This window comes from Rhinopithecus roxellana, chromosome 6 (genome assembly GCF_007565055.1).
Source record: "Rhinopithecus roxellana isolate Shanxi Qingling chromosome 6, ASM756505v1, whole genome shotgun sequence".
In the NCBI taxonomy this organism is placed as follows: Eukaryota; Metazoa; Chordata; class Mammalia; order Primates; family Cercopithecidae; genus Rhinopithecus; species Rhinopithecus roxellana.
The window spans coordinates 109068888-109086836 of NC_044554.1; the positions used below are offsets into that span (position 1 = coordinate 109068888).

The window sequence follows — 17949 nt, forward strand, 5'->3', positions numbered from 1 at the left end:
AATGAGATGCCAAATATAACTTCTAAAAAGTTGTAGAGGCTTCAAATGTTATCATTCTCTCACGAGGGTTTTCCCTTTCCTCCACAAAACCAAAGAGAGGAGTGGCCAATAACCTTAATCCAATCAAGGACTGTGTGGAGTGAAGGCTGGGCTGAGGTTCTGGTAGGGTTCAAGCTACCTTTGCCCTCTAGTTTCCAAATGGGAACATGGTGTAGGCTCTGCAGCAACCCACTTCCACCACCACCCTAGCAGATCTCAGACTCGAATCTTTGTTTTGCAGTCTATCAAAAACTTCTGCTTTCAGAGGCCTTCCATTTATGTTTCAGTTTCTTGCCCCATACAAGCCTTGAATTTAGCAATTGTCCTTGGAATTTCCCCCTATGTCTCTGCAAAAGCTGTGTTGGTTTTCTGTCCCCAGCAGTGGCCTTCTGTGGTCTCAAAGTCTAAATTCTCAGCCTCATCCTTGTATCCAGAATTGGCAAAATCCCTCACACATCAATACTAGCCACTGCAGACATTAGCTCACCCCTTGAAGGTTCCTCATTCTCTGGAATATCAAGTACCCCCATTCTTGCCTCAGCAGCTTCCACTGCCTTCAAACAGATGTTTTCTGACTTTGCTTTCTGGCTTTTCTAGTTGTTAGTTGGAGCCTTCGTCTATGCAAGCTTCTCCATCACACCTGAGAGTGGACATTCAATTTCCTGATGGTCTACTATGTAACTGTAAAAGTGAAACTATCTTTGTTACTCATTTCAGAGAAAGCCCTCAGAAAAAAATGTCAGAACAGATTCTGTTGTCCTTCTGCCTTGCTGCAATTGCTACTGAGCAATCAATGGGCTTGCTTCCTGACATGCCAGAAGCCAACACCATGGCACTGGCTTTTGAAAAAAGAAAGGCTTTGTCGTGAGTTGACTGTCAAGGAGACATGAGGAAACCCTCAACTCTGTCTCCTTGAGTTGGGAGCTGGATTGGGTTTTATAAGCATACGGTAATGACACATGATCTGATTAGATTTTGCGATGTGATGCTGGGATGCTCATCTGACTGGACCCTGCCATGGGGTGATGCCAGGGCTTGATCTGATTGCATTCTGGATCTCACCATGCGGTGCCCATCTCTTAATTCAGTCCCTGCTTTGATCTGAGCACTCAGGTTCCGCCCCGGTTGCATGCTTGGCTCATCTGGGCATCCTCAGGTTACGTGTGAAACCTTCCTTCTGGGAGTCCATGCAACTGAAAAACAACTCACAACTTGGGTATATAAAAGGTGAATCAGATTGGTCTGGTGCGGTTATACAGTTATTTAATATCTCTTTGTCAGAAGTCAAAATTTCTACAGATTTAGATTAAAGATCTATTGGCTTTTATTGATTCACGAATCAGGATGACATCTAAAAATTTAGAAACGGTACTCCAATGAGCTGGGCAGAGAAGGTGGGTTTTATAGGTAGAAAAGGCCTAAAGAAAGCAGAAACAGGGAACGAAAAGCGGATTGGTCACTGCAAGGTTACAGCAGTCCCCTCTTATCCACACACAGGTGGTATGTCCCAAGACCCACAGTAGATGCCTGAAACCTCGGATAGTACTGCACCCATATATATATATATACACACACACACACACACAATATATATATACACACATATACATATATACACACACAAATATATATATACACACACACTACATTTTTCCTATACATACATACATACCTGCGATAAAGTTTAATTTGTTAGGCACAGTAAGAGATTAACAGCAACAACTGATAATAAAATAGAAGCGTCACTGTTGAGCACAGCCTTGGGAATGGGGCCTTGAAAGCAGGCAGAGCTCCTTAGGTTTCGTGGTCCCTAGTGGCCGTGGACAGCATGGGGGGGGGAAATTCCCGGGAAGCAGCCTAATTTCACCCCAGGGAAGCCCCTGGTGGGATTGTGGAGGGCGGGGTGAAAAGCCGCTGGTTTAGGGAGGGGGTCCAGCCTAGGCTGAGGGATGAGATGTGGGTTGGGACGGTCCCGACCCTTCCCCCAGCCTCTTTCAAGGATTTTGGAGAAACAAAGCCAGAATCCATTTCCTCTTGATGGCTGGCCAACTGGGCCCGGGAGGGAGGTCCTGGAAGCCTAAGCCTGGGGCGGCGTCGGACACCAACTCCCAGTTCCTCGCCCCACACGGCCACATCCTCGCCCAGCCCCGCCTCCATTTAGCTCCCCCGTCGCGGCTCCGCCCCGCGGTAACCACGCCCATGCGACCGTATCCCCGCCCACGGCTGGCTTCGCCTTGGCTCCGCCCACAACCCGCCTTCCAAGCGGCGGCGGCGGCGGCGGCGGCGGAGGCAGCAGCGGTGGCGGGGGCGGGGCTGGCCTCACCCGGAATGAAAACAAACGGCGGCGGCCGCCGCCGCATCCGGGCACTCTGTTGGTCGCAGCGGGCGTGGCGTGGCGCAGGTGAGGACCCGGCGGCCGAGTGTCCCCGACCCCAGCCTCAGCAGCGCTGCTCGGCGCCCCGGTTCCCGGTCCGACTGGGCACCTCTCTTGGCGGGGGTGGAGCGGCCGCGGGGCTGGGGTGAGCGGCCATGCGTGAAGCTCGGCCGGGCCGGGAGCGGCGGGTCGGGCTTCGGGACGCGCTGGCCCTTCGGGGCCCTTTGGTTTGCGCTGAGTTAGGCACAGGTGTGGGGTATTTAAAAGAAAATGTTGAGTGTATTGATTTGGGGAGAGAAAGGAATAAATATATCTATAAAAAATTAGCCAAATGCTATACTTGAATCATAACACTTACTCCGAGTATACCATTTGGGATTTATTTGCAATCAAAGCCAGATTTTCTTTGCTATTTAATGACGAGACACTTGATTTTCTCGAACCTTGACGACCTGATTCTATTACTCTCACCTCCTTCCCTTTTATTTTAAATCAAGAATCTTTCATTTTCCTACATATTTTCCTAAGAAAAAATGAATGTGCCTTGACTAGATATAGTTGTGTTTCAACTGTATATAATGGATAGTTGAAAAACTGGCTAAAGGTAGCATTGATTGATTCATTACAAAAGTGAAAGTGAAATTTTTAAAGGATCGTTATAACGTTTCACTTTCTGTTTGGAGCAGGGAGTGATTTTAATGAGTTTCGTATTTTAGTTACAATGTGAAACATTGTATGGCATGCATGAAACTTTTTCAGTTCTCATTTCCGTTAAAATTAAAAGCTGACTTATTAAACTTAAAATATGTCACCACTTACTCTGTTGTCTATAACTGAAGTTTCCTAAGTTTCAAGACAGTGGTTTAATTTTTTTTTAACATTAAATCCTATTAGGTGTAGACCCTGGAGCTGTTGTTTGCTCCCTGGAGTGTCTGACACTCACTAGGTTTGTAATACTCCTTTGTCCTTCTGTCAAGTGGTGGCTTGGATGGCATCTTTTTAAAAATTTTTGTTTGTTTATTTTTTTAGTAGGGACGGGGTTTCACCATGTTGACCAGGCTGGTCTTGAACTCCTGACCTCAGGTGATCCGCTGGTCTCGGCCTCCCAAGTGGGATTACAGGCGTGAGCCACTGCACCCGGCCGTGGATGGCATCTTTGAGTACCGCATCAACCTTTCAAATTGCTTGGCTCCAGTAACCAACCTGTGAAATTACTGCCCCCCAGTGGGGAAACAGTAGGGTTGCTGTGATATTTTATTCAGAATTTCTGAAGATTCATGAGTAGTATGTAAAGTAGTCTTTTGCGTTATTGGTGTTTGAAAAGCTAAGGCCTTAAGTACTAATATGCTTTGCTGTGATAAGCCGTTTGTCAGTGCTTGAAAATGGAGGATTCTCCCATGGGCCACCCAGGTTGCACACATCAACCTCCTTGTCTGTTATTCCTTCTTCTCTTTTCTCCTCCCTGTCCTGATTAACGTAATTCTTGTCCCCGCACTGACATCAAATAGAGTTGAACTTTATTTATTTATTTATTTATTTTTGAGACGGAGTCTCGCTCTGTCTCCCGGGCTGGAGTGCAGTGGCCGGATCTCAGCTCACTGTAAGCTCCGCCTCCCGGGTTTACGCCATTCTCCTGCCTCAGCCTCCCGAGTAGCTGGGACTACAGGCGCCCGCCACCTCGCCCAGCTAGGTTTTTGTATTTTTTAGTAGAGACGGGGTTTCACCGTGTTAGCCAGGATGGTCTCGATCTCCTGACCTCATGATCCGCCCGTCTCGGCCTCCCAAAGTGCTGGGATTACAGGCTTGAGCCACCGCGCCCGGCCGAACTTTCTTTAAAAATATATTTGTTTATGAAATACACGAGCTACCAAACTTGATTTCAAAGTTGCGTGAATTGGGTTTGGGGGGATGTGGAATACTGGCCCTCAATAGAAAAAAGAAATTTATCTCGGTAATATTAACTCATATTTTTTCCACTCTCTAGAACTTGTCTTCATCATTCAGGGACTAATAACATTTTTCTTTACTTATTGCTTGTCTGATTTGGTAAACCTTAAAGCGCTGTGCTACACCTGCCAACCGCCTCACATCTCAGCTGCCTCACACGCATCTTTGAATTGCTGTGCTAGTGTGGGATGAGTAGGCAGCTCCATCCTGGCACATACTTCTCTGGGAGAGAAAAGTTACGTACCTGGAACAGGCAAGCAGCAAGGGACTCCATGACAGAAGTTCAGAGTCCAGTATTGTGGGTGGAAGTTACGCTCATTATGATGCTGCCTAATTTTGTGTCTTTGCCTGAGTCATGGTACAAACTCAGGGCCCTGGTTTTCTCAGCTGTAAAATGATCCAATCAGTGTTAGATTTGAATAGTAGATCTGCTGTTAGGCTGTTAATCAGAAAATATGCAACATTTTTCTAGTATTGTAATCTTTTTAATTTAAAAAATTCTGACATAGAAAATATTTATGTATTTATTATTATTTTGAGACGGAGTCTCACTCTGTTGCCCAGGCTGGAGTGCAGTGGTGCCATCTCGGCTCACTACAACCTCTGCCTCCTGGATTCAAGCGATTCTCCTGCCTCAGCCTCCTGAGTAGCTGGGTTTACAGGTACCTGCCACCACGCCTGGCTAATTGTTCTTTTTTTGGTTTGTTTGTTTATTTTAGTAGAGATGGGATTTCACCATGTTGGCCAGGCTGATCTCGAACTCCTGATCTCAGCTCCTGAACTCAGCCTCCCAAAGTGCTGGGATTACAGGCCTGAGCTACCACGCCCACCCGAAAATATTTATTATTGATAGTTTACAGTTCAAGCAAGCTTTTCTTTATATTTAACTACCAGGATGGTTGGCCTTTTGTTTTATGTTAAACTAGCCAAAGTATGAGAGAATTAACAAGCTCACACCTGTAATCCCAGCATTTTGAGAGACCAAGGTGGGTGGATCACTTGAGGTCAGGAATTCGAGACCATCTGGCCAACATGGCGAAACCCCATCTCTACTAAAAATATGAAAATTAGCTGGGTGGGCGTGGTAGTGCACACCTGTAATCCCAGTGACTAGGGAGGCTGATGCAGGAGAGTGGCTTGAACCCAGGGGCAGAGGTTGCAGGGAGCCGACATCACACCACTGCACTCGAGTCTGGGCAACAGAGCAAGACTCCGTCTCAAAAAAAAAAGAAAAAAGTTCACCACTCGAGGGATTTCTCTTTCTCGTATTTTCTCTTTTCTCTTAGATAAGAGAATAGCAGATTAAGAAATAGCAAGTGTGTAATAATCCTTGCTACATATTGGCAACTTTGAAATACATGTTTTATATATGTAATATATATAATTGAACATATATTTCCATGTATATTTTTAGAGAAGTCTGGAGCTTGTTTAAACCATAGTAATTTATATTTAATGAGAGAAGAAGGGAGCTTTGCTTACCCAACAAAACACCTTAACATGTAGGTAAGTTATTAACACTTTAAAATGCAGTGTGGAGTTTTATTATTGTATTGTTTTGCTTTCAGGGATGGCACAAAAGAAATACCTTCAAGCAAAACTGACCCAGTTTTTAAGGGAAGACAGGATTCAGCTTTGGAAACCTCCATATACAGATGAAAATAAAAAAGTTGGTTTGGCATTAAAGGTATTTTTCTTTTAAGACATCAATAATTGGCAGCATTATAAATCTCCTTGGTAAATAAGATTCTGAATTGTCAGGCGTGACCATATAAACTTTTGGCATAACCAGAAGCATTAGTGGTGAGCAGGTACCCACTTTTTACTAGGAATTGACAACCTTATTTTTGTTTACTAATATTTTATTCACATAAGGATGTTATCTAATTTTTCAGGCATATATTTTTCATACCATCACAGAATTACATAACATTATTATCTGGAACTCATTTTGACCCGTTAGTGCAACAGTATTGGTGCCAGTAAGTTATTGCATTGCGTATTCAGAGTGACAGTGTCTTGGCTCATTCTCAGTGCTCCTTGCTGTCATCCGCTATAAAACAATTGCTCCTTTCCACCAGTTTTCTTGATGCTCTCACTATCAGTGTTCATTTTTCCAAAATAGGTTTTTTTCTAACAGTTGTATCTCAGTTTTTCATGGCATCATCAGAAATGGTATTGTATGTAAGTGATGTTTCTAGAAACTGAAGTGTGCTTGTTTTTCTAAGCAGATAAACAGTACTTATTTTTGCCAGAAATTATCATATTGGAATTTCCTAGTGTGTACTTCTCTGCTGTCGTTTGGAGTATCCTGAACATGATGTAACATTTATCAGGGACTAAGGACTGTCATCAGGCATTAAATTGCTCTGTGTTGTGACATAGTGGTGTGCTTGGGAGGTGACAAACTGTATTAGGGTCCTAGTTCTTCTGTTTCTTCTGTTCCAGGCAGGCCTCACTTTTTCTTTGCAACCCACCTTCCGACCTTGCTTCTGAATTTACTTGTTACAGTCTCTTGGTTTAGAAACTAGGTGTGGCCTAAAGGAAAGATATTTGTCCCTGGTTCCTGGCAGAGCCAAAACTCTTGGGATTTCCTGAGTGGTAAGCATCATGGGGACAACTTTTGTTCTAATGAGGCTTGGTTTCCCCTAGATAGCTTCAGGGTGGGGCTGGTCACCGAAAGTACCAAGCTGTGATTAGATACTTGAAACTTTCCACCCTCCCCTCCAACCTCTGGGAAGGGGAAATTGAGCTGATGACTAATACTAATGGTCAGTGATTTAATCAGGCCTGCATAATGAAACTTCCATACAAACCCCTAAATGACAGATTTTGGGCAGCTTCCAAATTGGTGAACACATCCACATGTTGGGATGTACACCCCCAACTCCATGGGACAGAGGCTTCTATGCTCAGGACCTTTCCAGATCTTGCTTTAGTAGCTCTTCATATGAATAGTCTTTTGTGTCCTTTGTAATGAACTGTATTTGTAAGTGTACCATTTTCTGGAGTTCTGTGAGTTGTTCTAGCAAATCATGGAATCTGAAGGGGGGTGCTTGTATGAACCCTTGACTTTGTAGCTAAGTCAGACAAAAGTATGGGTAACCTGGGGACCAGATCCTTGCTAACTGGTATCTGAAGTTAGGGCTTTTCTGTGGAGTGAGCCCTTAAACCTGTGGAGTCTAACACTAACTCTGGGTAGTTAGTGTCAGAATTGAATCGTAGGACTTCCAGTTGGTGTCAGAATTGGCTGGTGACGGGAGGAAGAAAGAAATCCTCACTAGTTAGGCTTTCTAGAAAATTATAGAAAGTTTTTTTTAAAGTACTTATAATATATATCCTAGGTTTTAAAAAGTATATATATAAATACAAATATATAAAGAATGTATTTTTAAAATACATCAAATGTCATTGACATAGGTATATTCTTCCTCTTTTCCTACATAACTGTTAAAAAACAGTATTGCTGGACCCAGTGGCGCATGCCTGTAGTCCCAGCTACTCAGGAGGCTAAGGCAGGAGGATCACTTGAACCCAGGAGTTGGAGACTGTAGTATGCTGCCGTCCCACCTGTGAATAGCCACTGCACTCCAGCCTGGGCAACATAGTGAGACCCCATCTCTAAAAGAAAAAAAAGTATATATAGGTTTATGTTACTTAAAACATTTTTTTTCTTTTTTTTTCAAGACAAGGTCTTTGTCTGTTGCCCAGGCTGGAGTGCAATGGCATGGGCATAGTTTACTGCAGCCTCGAACTCCTGGGCTCAAGCGATTCTGCTACCCCAGGCTTGGGAGTAGCTGGGACTACAGGTGCATGCCACCATGGCTGGCTAATGTATTTTTATTTTTTGTAGAGACGGGGTCTCACTTTGTTGCCCAGGTTGGTCCTGAACTCCTGGGCTTGATCAATCCTCTCGCCTTGCCTTCCAAAGTGCTGGGATGACAGGCATGAGCCACCACACCCAACCTATACTCCTATCTATAAAGTTTTCCAACTTCACATATATCGTGAACATCTCTTCTGCCATAAATTTATGCTTACACCATAATTTTTATGTACTGTATGGTACATAAATTATGAATTTAATGAAACCTTGACCTTTGGGGTTTTTTGAAGTGTTTACTATTTTATGAGATGTTTAATGAAACATTGAACCTCAAATGCAAATACCGATTGAGAGGAATATCCCGTATCTGAATTATTTGGGACTGGAAGTGTTTTGGATTTTGGAGTGTTTGCTTTATACCTACTAGTCAGGCATCCTAATCTGAAAATTCAAAATTCAAAATACTTCCGTGTGCATTTCCTTTTAGCATCTCCAGATGTTGAATTTTGACGATTTCAGATTTTTGGATTAGAGATATTCATCTGGATTCTTTTGGGGAGGAACCAAATGACTTTGTTCTCAGTAGTAACTGGTTCTCATCGTTTCCTGAGCTCTTTCAATCTTCTTTTTTTCTCAATTCTAAAGCTCTCCCTGACAAGTAATTTTACAGCTAGTACCCATGATTCACAGTTTTTCATTAAGAAAATTGTTTAAGTCCAACTTGGTTTGTTCTCACAAGTTTGAAAAATTGGAATATTTTCTGTTTTTTTTTTTCGTTTTCCCCTCTAGTGGAGTTGAACAGTTCACTATACTTTTTAAATAGATTGCAGTCATGTAAGTCATAGCCCACCCTTTTCTTCCCCTTAGAAGATTCTCAATTATTTTTACTTTTTCTGTTGAGCCTTTTTTTTTCTTTTTTCTTTTTTTTTTTTTTTTTTTACTATTTGTGGGTAGAAAACATTTATCAAATAAATTTTTTTTTTTTTTTTTTTTTGAGATGGAGTCTTGCTCTGTCGCCCAGGCTGGAGTACAGTGGCGCAATCTTGGCTCACTGCAGCCTCTGCCTCCTGGGTCAAGTGATTCTCCTGCCTCAGCCTCCCGAGTAGCTGGGTCTACAGGCACACGCCACCATGCCCAGCTAATTTTTGTATTTTAGTAGTTATGGGGTTTCACCATGTTGGCCAGGCTGGTCCCAAACTCATGACCTCAAGTGATTCACCTGCCTTGGCCTCCCAAAGTGCTGGGATTACAGGCACGAGCCACCACGCCCAGTCTCAAATAAATGTTTTCACTTTTTCCTGGACTCTCTAAACTCCACATCTCTCAAGATATCAAGCCACAGCGTGGACTGCAGTGTAACGGGGTGACTTCCGCTCATCAGAGTTGATGGCCTTAGAGTCTTTCATGCCCTTTTCTATATTTTGCCTTTTTGTTTTTTAAGTCAGTATTGCATTTTCTGATTTTTCTTGATAGGACCTTGCTAAGAAGTACTCTGACAAACTAGAATGCTGTGAAAATGAAGTAGAAAAGATGATAGAAGAAATACGTTGCAAGGCAATTGAGCGTGGAACAGGAAATGAAAATTATAGAACAACGGGAATTGCTACAATCGAGGTGTTTTTACCACCAAGACTAAAAAAAGTGAGTAATTTCCCTAAATTTGAGTAGGCACTAATGTCTGGTTAGTGATGTGATCAAATAAATTGTTGTTTTTTGGAAGGTTACAATCCAAAGTTAGAATTCTTTTAAGTGACTTTACATATTGAACAATTTATCAACTTAAAAGTTAATGTTACAGATTCTTAAACTGGAACATTCCCAAGGTAGGCTTTTAGAGACCCGCTTGGGCCTCTCAAATGCCACAGAGCTGTATGTCACATTCTGATCCTTTCTAGAGTACGAATGTTGAGAAGTAATGGGGAATAAAGGACTCCCAAGTTTCCTAGATGCCTGTGCAGGAGGACACAGCACAGAAGGCTTCATCCTTTTCCTGTTCCAGGTAGAGGTCAGAGGGCAGTCCGCCGAGTGCTCAAGCAGGGCCGAGGAGATCTGGGTGGGGTCACCTCCTCTCATTGCCATGGCCAGGTAGTTTGCATCTACAAATGTCACTGTGGCAAGGCACCCAGAGTCTCTTGGGACTGATCAGTGCCAGCACTCTCAGAAGAAATGAGTATAGGGTCCAGCCCTACTGGGTCTGTGGGTTTTTCTCCTCATGTGTGGAGACAACAGATCGTAGAAATAAAGACCCAAGACAAAGAGATAGAAGAAAAGACAGCTGGGCCCAGGGGACCACTACCACCTAGACATGGAGACCGGTAGTGGCCCCAAATGCCTGGCTGTGCTGTTACTTATTGGATACAAGGCAAAAGGGGCAGGGTAAGCACTGTGAGTCATCTCCAGTGATTGATAAGGTCACAGGAGTCACGTGTCCACCAGACAGGGGGCCTTTCCCTTTTAGGTAGCCGAGGCGGAGAGAGAGAGGACAGCTTATGTCATTATTTCTTCTATACTCTTCTCAGAAAGATCAAAGATGTGAATACTTTCACTAATTCTGCTACTGCTATCTGAAGGCAGAGCCAGATGTACAGAGCAGAACATGAAAGTGAAACAGGAGTGTGACCACTGAAGCACAGCATCACAGGATGGCAGTGGGCGGGTCTGACTGATGTCAGGCCTTCCACAAGAGGTGGTGGAGCAGAGTCTTCTCTGACTCCCCCAGGGAAAGGCTCCCTTTCCCGATCTGCTAAGTAACAGTTGCCTTCCCAGGCACTGGCGCTACTGCTAGACCAAGGTCTGCTGAGTAACAGGGGCCTTCCCAGGCACTGGAGTTACTGCTAGACCAGGGAGCCCTCTAGTGGCCCTGTCCAGGCATAACAGAGGGCTCACACACTTGTCTTCTGGTCACTTCTCACTGTGTCCCTTCAGCTCCTGTCTCTGTATGGCCTGGTTTTTCCTAGGTTATAATTGTAGAGCAAAGAGTATTATAATATTGAAATAAAGAGTAATACTACAAACTAATAATTAACGATATTCATATATAATCGTATCTATAATCTATTTCTAGTATAACTATTCTTATTCTCTATATTTTCTTTATTATACTGGAACAGCTTGTGCCCTCGGTCTCTTGCCTGGGCACCTGGGTGGCTTGCCGCCCACATCTATATTAATATGTAAAACCTCATACATGAATGGTCATAGCAACACTATTCAGTAGCTGAGAGATGGAAATAGTCCAAATGTCCATCAACAGATGAAGGGATAGATAAATGTGGTCTATTCATACGACGGAAAACTATTCACAATGCAAAGGAATTAAGTGCTGATGCGTCCATAGCATGGGTGCACCTGAAAACATGATACTTAGGGAAGAAGCCAGACGCAAAAGACCGTGTACTGCGTGATCCCATTTATAGGAAATGTCCAGAACAGGCAAACCTGTAGCAGCAGAAAATAGATTAGTGGTTGCTAGGGGCTGGGGGGCAAAGGGGAGTGAATGGGGTACAGGCCATGGTGTTTCTTTGAGGGATGGTGGAAATGTTCTGAAATGGTAAAGACGTCCAGCCTTGTGAGAGAGGCCCCTCTGAGTAGCCCTGCCTGGTGGTGCCACGCTGCCGCCCCCTTGAGGATGTGCAGGTCACAGGGTCAGCCTGTGCTGGGTTATGTTCAGTAGACTTCTAGGCAGGCAGCGTTTTAGTTCTTAACGGTGAGCTAAGTTTATATCCTCTGCCGTCAGCTTTTCTGATTTCACAGGGTAATCTCTCCAAAGGTGTTAAATTCAAGTACACTTTACTTTGTCTTATTTTTAACAGGATAGGAAAAACTTGTTGGAGACCCGATTGCTCATCACTGGGAGAGAACTGAGGTCCAAGTGAGTATCTGTGTGCTCTGTGTCCTAGGTGCTCTGGGCCTTTTTGTATTGGCTCATTTGATCCTCTGTGAGCGTCCTCTTAAGATAGGTAGGGCAGGCATTATCCTCATTTTATAGAAGAGGAAATTGAGGCTTTGAGGTTGAAGGACTTATTAGAGCTGATACTGGTAGGTAAGTGGCAAAGTGAGGGCTCAAGACTTGCAAACACTATTTCCTGGTGTAACTTCCGAGCAGGTGGGAACTCCATGCCCATCATGTGGTAGGCACTGGGTGCATGTTTGAATGAGTGAGTGAGTGATATAAACAGGAGACACCTGGTACTCACTAGCTCATCAGTTTTGAATTATTATTATTTTCCCTAATGCACCAGTAGCTTGCTATGACCTTCAGCATGGTGTTTTATCTAATTTCAGGCTGTTGGCCCATCTGTAAAACACACACACATACACACACACACACACACACTTGTCTGCCACATACTAGTGAAATCCTAACTTTGAGATCTAGTGGGTTATTTCATCTCCTTATATGTTTTAAAATGGTGTTGGGAGCACCTCCAGGGTTAGCTAGCGGGTGTATTTCTTCAGCTGATTTTTCTCATTTCCTTCTTTGGTCTACGTCAGGACTGTTAGGGGTGGATTCAGGAAATGGCATTCAACACACATGCGTAGAAGATCCTGTGAATCAGCCCCCGTTATGGGCTCCTCCAAGGAGACCACAGAAGGTATAGGGGGTGGATTTTCTCTGGATGTGCAACTAGGGCTTCCTGTTCACATGGATCTACGGCATTGTGGTCTCCACCGCCTAAGGAAACAAGTAGTAAAACAGAGTTTAAAAAGGACCTTGTCTCCTACAGTTTCAAATAGCCATCTAGTAAGATGGCTTTGTTGTGATGTTTGTGAGTCAGTCAGTTGAAATCCTGGGTGTTTCTGATAAAATGTATAAAATAGCTATCATGATTAAAGCCTTCCTTTTTTTTTTTTTTTTTTTTTTTTTTTGAGACGGAGTCTCGCTCTGTCGCCTGGGCTGGAGTGCAGTGTCCGGATCTCAGCTCACTGCAAGCTCCACCTCCCGGGTTTACGCCATTCTCCTGCCTCAGCCTCCTGAGTAGCTGGGACTACAGGCGCCCGCCACCTCGCCCGGCTAGTTTTTTGTGTTTTTTTAGTAGAGACGGGGTTTCACCATGTTAGCCAGGATGGTCTCGATCTCCTGACCTCGTGATCCGCCCGTCTCAGCCTCCCAAAGTGCTGGGATTACAGGCTTGAGCCACCGCGCCTGGCCTTAAAGCCTTCTTTTAAAAAATACTTATTTAGTTTTTAGAGATGGGATCTTGCTCTGTCACCCAAGCTGAAGCACAGTGGCATGAATATAGCTCACTGCAACCTCAAACTCGGGTTCAAGCAATCCTCCTACCCAAGCCTCTCAAGCAGCTAGGGCCACAGGCACAGGCTACCAGGCCTGGCTAATTTAAAAAAAATTTTTGTAGAGATAGGATCTCTCTGTTGCCCAAGCTGGTCTTGAATTCCTTCCTGGGCTCAAGCCATCCTCCCATCTTGGCCTCCCAGGGTGTTGGGATTACAGGTGTGAGCCACTGGGCCTGGCTAAAGCCTTTTTAATGGATAATAAATAACAATTTTGTTTTCCTACAGTTTTCACTGGTTTTATTTTACAGAATAGCCGAAACCTTTGGATTTCAAGAAAATTATATCAAAATTGTCATAAATAAGAAGCAACTACAACTAGGTATGTATGGCAAAATATGCATAATTTTTCAATGAACCAAATATAGAAATAATAACTTCCCTTTTTTTTCTCACTGGCTTTTCAAAAATTTGTAGCTTTATTCCAATTATAATCCAAAACTGATTTAGAAGTTTACTAAAATAAAAATGTAAAGCAGAAAATAGCTTTTCCAATAGATATTTATTGTCTGCTCTATGATAGTGGGAAGAAAGACACTCATTACAGCTTAGATAAAATGTTACAGAATGGAACATGAGGTGTGCTGAGTGTAAGATGCCAGTTCCAGCAAATCCTTCTTGAGTGAGAAGAGTGAAGGCTCTGTGGGACAGTGGGGAGACCATGGTGGCGTGCGTTCCAGACGGAAAGCCTTATGTCAGAGCACTATGGTGTGAATTTGAGGAACTGAGGAAGGTCCAGCATGGCTGTGTGTGGAGAGTGAGGGGAGGGGAGTGCTTTTTAAGGATGGAGGGGCAGGCAGAGGCCACACTGAATACCCAGGAGACATTTGGCATTGTCTGGAGACATTTTTGGTGGTTATAACTTGGTGACGGGGGAGGTTGTGCTGCTGTCATTTAGTGGGTGGAGGCTAGGGATGCTGCTGAACGTGCAATGCCCGGAACAGGCCCCACAACACAGACTTGCCCAGCCCAAGATGTCAGTAGCACAGCTGTTGGGAAAGGAGAAACTAGATGACCTTACTCAGTGTTAGTACATTTCTCCTAAGAGAAATGGAAAGACATCTATGCTGCGGAGTGATACACAATTCTGTTTGTGTTTTAGAAAGGTCACAGGGCCGGGCGCGGTGGCTCAAGCCTGTAATCCCAGCACTTTGGGAGGCCGAGACGGGCGGATCACGAGGTCAGGAGATCGAGACCATCCTGGCTAACACGGTGAAACCCCGTCTCTACTAAAAAATACAAAAAACTAGCCGGGCGTGGTGGCGGGCGCCTGTAGTCCCAGCTACTCGGGAGGCTGAGGCAGGAGAATGGCGTGAACCCGGGAGGCGGAGCTTTCAGTGAGCTGAAGTGAGCTGAGATCCGGCCACTGCACTCCAGCCCGGGCAGCAGAGCGAGACTCTATCTCAAAAAGAAAAAAAAAAAAAAGAAAGGTCACGTCGTAGAGGAATGTATTTGAAGGTGGCATGAGTTGACTTGAGGAGACCAGTTAGCTATTGCAGCAATCCATACAAGCCCTGTAGCCCACTGGTTTTCAGTGCGTTCCTGTGGCCTCGAGAATGAAGTTCACATTTCTTAGCTTGATCTAAGATAGCCCTTCACAGCTTACCCAGCCTTCCTTTCCAGTGTCGTCTCTAGCAATTTCCCATTGTCTATTTTAGATGTCATGGATATCTTTTCACTGTTGCCTCATTCCTCTGTTAATTCTGTTTGTGGCATCCTTCATTGGACAGAAATCCTTGATTTTGGTGTCATCAAACCCATTGCCTATGATCTGTGTTTTGTTGAGGTCCTTCCCCTAACCCCAGGGCCACAAGGATAGTCTACATTTTCTTGAATATTAGCTTAATCTATAAGAGGTCCTCAGTCTGTCCAGAGTCCCCCTTTCTATATAAAGTCTAAGGGTTCCTTTATTTTTCTTCCTATATAATTCATTAAATAGTCTATCTTTTCCCCAATGATTGGTGGTGACCCTTTTTGGGGGGCCCTGTTTCTATACTTTCTGTTCTTCCTAGTCACCTGTGGTTTTTTTTTTTTTTATTACTGTGGCTTTGTTGTAGTCTTAAAATCTGGTGACCTCCCCCAACCCTTGCCTTTTTTTTTTTTTTTAAATCAAGATGGCTTAACCACTGATGGACCTTTATTTTATGTATTAATGTTAGAAAGGTTGTCATATTTCTCAAAAGAAAATCCAGCTACAGTTTTCCAGAAATGTATTTACATTTGTGTTTTTAGTTCACAATATTGTTTTGTTATTTTAAAATCTGTTTGCATCTATGTTTACCCTTTTTTATTTTGTTTATTTGCATCTTTGACATAATTTTTGTTAGATTTGTGTATTTGGCTAATTTATTCATGGAGCCAGCTTTTGATTTTGTTACTATTTTCTTTCATTCTGTTTCATTGATTTCTGCCCTTTATTTCCAATTTATGTATGAGGAAACTGAGTCCTAGAAGACAGGTAGTTTATTCAGGGCCACAGAGTTAAAACGGTAGATGGAGCCCATAGTCTTTGCTTTTATTTATTTATTTAGAGATAGGGTCTCTATCTGTCACCCAGGCTGGAGTGTGGTGGTGCGATTGCAGCTCACTGCAGCCTCCACCTCCCAGGTGCAAGCAATCCTCCCACCTCAGCTTCCCACTGAGTAGCTAGGACCACAGGTGCGCACCACCATGCCAGGCTAATGTTTTATTTTCTGTGGAGACGGGGTCCACGTGTTGCCCAGGCTGGTCTTGAACTCCTGGGCTCAAGCGATCTACCTGCCTCAGCCTGCCAAAGTACTGAGGTTACAGGTGTGAACCACCACGCCCTGCCGGTCTTTGCTTTTAACCATGACAGCAGGCTGCAGTATAGCTTCCTGTTTGTAGCTGTGAATTGGCTTTGTTATTTTTCCAACTAGAGGGTAGGAGAGGTGTGTTATACTTTCTCATTTTCCATTGATATTGTCTAGCACAGTGTTCTCCCTGTAGTAGATTATCAAATATTTGTTGCTTTGATCTGGTCTTAGGCTGAGAATAAAGAAGATTAGAAATGATGAATTTAGTTGATTCTGTTGTCGCTAGCTGATTTTAACCACTGCTTAACAGTGACATACTTACAAGCAAAGGTAGGCATATTTTTACCAATTATGTGGTGTGACGGTATGCAGGATTTAGAATTCCGTTTTGTCCAGGAGCGAGGGCTGATGTCTGTAACCCAGCACTTTGTGAGGCTGAGGTGGGAGGATCACTTGAGCCCAGGAGTCCAAGACAAGCCTGGGCAACATAGTGAGACCTCATCACTGTGAAAAATACAAAAATTAGCTGGATATGGCCGAGTGCGGTGGCTCATGTCTGTAATCCCAGCACTTTGGGAGGCCGAGGTGGGCGGATCACAAGGTCAGGAGATCGAGACCATGGTGAAACCCCGTCTCTACTAAAAATACAAAAAATTAGCCGGGCGCAGTGGCGGGCACCTGTAGTCCCAGCTACTCGGGAGGCTGAGGCAGGAGAATGGCGTGAACCCGGGAGGCGGAGCTTGCAGTGAGCTGAGATCCGGCCACTGCACTCCAGCCTGGGGGACAGAGCGAGACTCAGTCTCAAAAAAAAAAAAAAAAAAAAAAAATTAGCTGGATGTGGTGGCATGGGCCTGTAGTCCCAGCTCCTCGGGAGGCTGAGGTGGGAGACTTGCTTGAGCCCAGGAGATGAAGGCTGCGGGGAGCCATGATCGTGTCACTGCACTCCAGCCTAGGTGACAGAGTGAGACCTTGTCTCAAAAGTAAAAACAATTCCATTTAACATAGAAAATGGACTGTTACCTGGTAAGCTGAATGGCTTTTTAAAGTAATAGGCGATTCTGCTTTCTATAGGAAAAACGCTTGAGGAACAAGGCGTGGCTCACAATGTGAAAGCGATGGTGCTTGAACTGAAACAGTCTGAAGAGGATGTGAGGAAAAACTTCCAGTTAGAGGAAGAGGAACAAAACGAGGCTGAACTCAAAGAGAAACAAATTCAGAGGACCAAGAGAGGACTAGAAATACTGGCACAGAGAGGTACCCAGAGCTCTGGGCTTGTCACCCTCTCAGACGCTTAGGGGCAGCACTGATCACACACCTGGGGGATCACGGCTCTCACTGAGTTTCACCTCAACAGTCTAACATTTTTAAGGTCGTTATCATCACAGCTGTTTAACATTGAGTTAATGGAGGTCCTTTTGGTTTTGTTACAGCAGCTGAGACAGTGGTGGATCCAGAAATGACACCGTACTTAGACATAGCTAACCAGACAGGCAGATCAATCAGAATTCCCGCATCAGAAAGAAAAGTAAGTACTCTGAGAACATGTGGCCTGTCCTTAGATTTGTTGTCAGGGCAGGGGTGGTTTTTGAGTTACTTTATGTTGGAAGTGTTGTAAAGGGTTGGAAACAGTGCTCCATCTCCAGCCTTGTAAACGGAAAATGTCACCATGTGGTGAGCACTGGCATCCAGTGGGCCTC

The 17949-nt window shown here is 44.1% G+C and overlaps 1 protein-coding gene across 4 annotated transcripts in view; it reads left to right on the forward strand.

Moving 5' to 3' along the window:
* Positions 1 to 2294: 2294 nt before the first annotated feature.
* The window catches only part of NUB1 (negative regulator of ubiquitin like proteins 1), a 35213-nt gene continuing 19558 nt past the window's right edge, over positions 2295 to 17949 (forward strand). For 2 of the 4 annotated variants that reach the window (XM_010384042.2, XM_030932476.1), the window contains exons 1-7: positions 2295 to 2440; positions 5929 to 6047; positions 9660 to 9827; positions 11999 to 12057; positions 13730 to 13800; positions 17324 to 17506; positions 17683 to 17777. In XM_010384042.2, the coding sequence (XP_010382344.1) occupies positions 2368 to 2440; positions 5929 to 6047; positions 9660 to 9827; positions 11999 to 12057; positions 13730 to 13800; positions 17324 to 17506; positions 17683 to 17777 (768 nt within the window). In that variant the 5' untranslated portion in view covers positions 2295 to 2367. Of the gene's footprint in view, positions 2559 to 5928; positions 6048 to 9659; positions 9828 to 11998; positions 12058 to 13729; positions 13801 to 17323; positions 17507 to 17682; positions 17778 to 17949 lie in introns of all 4 variants that reach the window. The other 2 variants (XM_030932475.1, XM_010384043.2) reach the window with 2 other exon arrangements.